At 39.9% G+C, this 3,308-nt stretch overlaps 1 protein-coding gene across 1 annotated transcript in view; it reads left to right on the top strand.

Annotated features, from left to right (window-relative positions):
- Positions 1 to 3,308, top strand: part of LOC119423563 (PH and SEC7 domain-containing protein 1) — a 58,032-nt gene that overhangs the window by 12,612 nt on the left and 42,112 nt on the right. The window contains exon 7 of the mRNA XM_037690961.1: positions 461 to 550. Within this exon, the coding sequence (XP_037546889.1) occupies positions 461 to 550 (90 nt within the window). The remainder of the gene's footprint in view (positions 1 to 460; positions 551 to 3,308) is intronic.

The following is a 3,308-nucleotide window of genomic DNA, read 5'->3' as shown; positions in this document are numbered from 1 at the left end:
TGCATTTAGCTACTTTTAGGTAGCCATTTGCTAGTTTTAGCTTTCAGCTGGCCAACTTTTAACAAACATTTTCCTGTATTTAGCTTCCATTTTGTCACTTTAAATTTTTAGTTATTTTGCTGCTTTTCGCTTGTATTTTGCCAATTATTTTTATTTTTAGTGTTTTGGCGCTCTTAGCTAGCATTTGGCCATTTTTTATTTTTAAACATTTTAGCTGTTTGCTAAAATCATGTAGTTTTACATTCAAAAGCTCCAGTTTTGTTGCTTGTTTTATTTGTTTGTTTATCATAATCACCTTTTATTTCATGTTGTAGAAAATATTGTGGTAAAACTTGATGATTTAATTTTTCTTCTCTTTTCCCAAGCTGGATTAAAAAAGTAAAAACAAAATATGTGTGTTCAACAAAGAAAATGATTCATGTCTGTAAACAGAAAATTATATTCAACCATTTTTCCACAGAATGTTGGCAAGAAGATGTCCTGCACACAATTCATTGGCAACCTGGACGGGCTGAACGATGGCCAGGATTTTCCCAGAGATCTGCTCAAAGTAAGCAGTTTTCAGCCGGAAGGCTTCGTACTGTCCCTCAGATCTCAGCCTGTTTGGGCTGCGGTGGTTGCCAGCTGGTGTTTATTTTACCTCCAGAGGTCTCCAATCAGAGGCCGCTTCCTGTTTCACGCCAGCTACAGAACTGTTGTTTGATGCGGGGGCTTCGGCTGCATGGCACCAGTCCATTACCTGCCGTCTGCTACAGCAGCAGCTGAGGTCCAATTCGGAGGCCACGGACACGGTGCGGTGAAATAACCCAATCAGTTACGGGCCTGTCGGTGCTCCTGATAATGATGCTGTGGATAAAGTGCAGATCGGTCCGTCACCGTGCCACTGGTCCCCAGAGTGCGGCCAACAAGTAGTAATGGGGTATTTATAATGCATGAGGGAGGAAACGAGGCCGTGTCCTTCTGCTGCTCTGATGGGGCTGAAATGAAAAGCTGCGGCGGTTATTAAAGGCAGGCAGCTGCTGCCCGGTGGCCGCCAGCAGACGGAGGCAGAGACAAAACGGGTCGAGCTGTACCTGCTTTACTAAAAAACCTGAAACAGTCGTGAGGAGTGTGCTTTCCATTGTCCACAAACTCTTTCATTCCTGCTCAGACTTTAGTCTTTTCCCCCCTCGAGCCGAACTCCCTCGTCCTTCTTTGTTGGACTTCTCTCCCACTCGCTGCTTGTTTCAGCTGTTTAGCTGCTGTGAGTGCTGAGTCAGCGTTCAGACGATTGAACACCAGGATCTTTTCAGGGTTCCCTTTGAAATCTGCTTCAGCATACATGCTGCATTTTTGTATCCTTATTCTGCGTTTAGTTTTTAGCTACTTTTATGCTACTGTTCTGCTACTTTTTACAACCTTTCTGCTACTTATACTGTAGCTTTAGCTACCATTCTTCTACTTTTACCTATTCTTTAGCTACTGAAAGCTAGCCGTCATTTAGCTTTTAGCCAGATTTTTTTGCTACATTTAGGTTATAGCTAGTCTTTTGATACTTTTAGCTTCTAGCTAACATTAGCTCTACCTAGCAGAACTGAGCGCCCTGCCTATCAAAATCTTTTTACCATGAATGTTAGCAGACACGTGCAGGTCAATACATTTATTCTATTGAAATTTAACAGACAAATGTGAAGCAGTCCAAAAAGATTTCATTTGGTTCTGTATTCGACCGTTTGAGAACGTCTTCTTGGTGATGGAAACCAAACATCATCACAAACACAGAGATGCCTCTGATGGACAGCAGCCACATCTTCCGTGGTCAGACGAGTCCAAGCTTCAGCTGCTTCTGGAAGAAACAGACGTCGGGTCCTTCCTGCCAAGGATGAGGAGGAGCGTCCAGGCTGTTACCAGTGGAAGGTCCAAACCAGCATCTGTGATGGTTCTGAGGTGGATCAGTGTTCTGGGATCTGCAGCGAGATGGAGAGGAACACACTGGAACCCTGTAAATTCTGTCAAACTGACGGAGTTGTGGCCATTTTAGTGTCAACCAAGGTTGATTCGCTGTGGCAGCCATCTTGAATTCGATAGACTGCAAATTTTAACGAGACGATTTCACAAAAAAACATTTTTTGTTTTGAGATGTTTTGCTTTCAGACAATAATATGCAAATAATTATAAAAGAAAATATAAATTTTAATTAAAAATCATAAGAAAATACAAAAAATTAGGGCGTAAATAATTCTGTCCGTTTCAGTCCTCCGTAGATTAAACAAATTGCTTCATTCTAAAAAAAAAAAAAATGTGGATAATTGTAAAAAAGCAAAACAAAAATGGTGTAGAATGAAAATGAAAATGACATTAGGTTTTATGTTTCCATTTAACAATGAGAATTTTCATTCATGCATTCAACAAGAATAAACATGTATGAAGAATAAACCTTAGTATCATTTGAATGTGCAGCCTCTCACAGATGCACTGTGGTTGTTTTCGTTTAGTTTTTGTTTAAACCTATAAACAAGTTTTATTGTTCTGGTCTCCTCATTTTCTTTATCGCCCCATAATCTTCTGATACAAAATGACTTCCTCCTCTACCATCATCAGCGACCGTTATTCTCATTTCCTCCGTTCTCCCGGTTCCTCTCTCGTGTCTGGTACCGGTGTTTGTGTTTACTGTGAGAACATTAGAAGGGAGTCGGGTAAATCATCAACAAACCGCATGTCTCACGTGACGTAAACATGTTCTACCTGCTGTTCACAACTCCTTTCATTTCTACATCTAGAGTCGGACAGGACAGGTCTCTCTTGTAAATGAGTTCTCGAGGCTCAGTGAGGCGAACTTGTATTGATAAAGGTTGAATGAATTTATATATTAAAATGTTAAAGATCCTTCTAACCTAACGTGAGCATTCCACATTTTTGTAGGAGAGAACCAAGACTTCAGACTAACTGTGCAACTCAGAAACACTGTTTCTTTTTCAAACACTTTTTATTGGTTACGTATTTATGCTTGGTTAGACGTGCAGAATTGTTTTCACAAAGTCCTCGTTTCACAAAACTATTTTGAAAAGACATTTAGAAAACTGGAAAAGAAAAAGGAATAGCAGGTTAACAGATAGGCCCGTTAGTGCTGAAAGAGGTGCCGAGGTTGCACTTCATTCAAGGATTCATGGATCAAAATATTGCTACTTAACTCAACCGAAACTTTACACATCAGTATTTAATAAATTTACACAACTTTAACTTTGCATAATTGTAACTTTACACAAATGCAGTTTTACATAACTGTAACTTTACACAACCATAACTTTGCACAGCTGTTACTTTACACA

Source organism: Nematolebias whitei, chromosome 17, assembly GCF_014905685.2.
Source record: "Nematolebias whitei isolate Nwh7 chromosome 17, NemWhi1, whole genome shotgun sequence".
NCBI lineage: Eukaryota > Metazoa > Chordata > Actinopteri > Cyprinodontiformes > Rivulidae > Nematolebias > Nematolebias whitei.
Note: the sequence above shows the minus strand (reverse complement) of the source record. Positions and strands in the feature narration are given on the sequence as shown.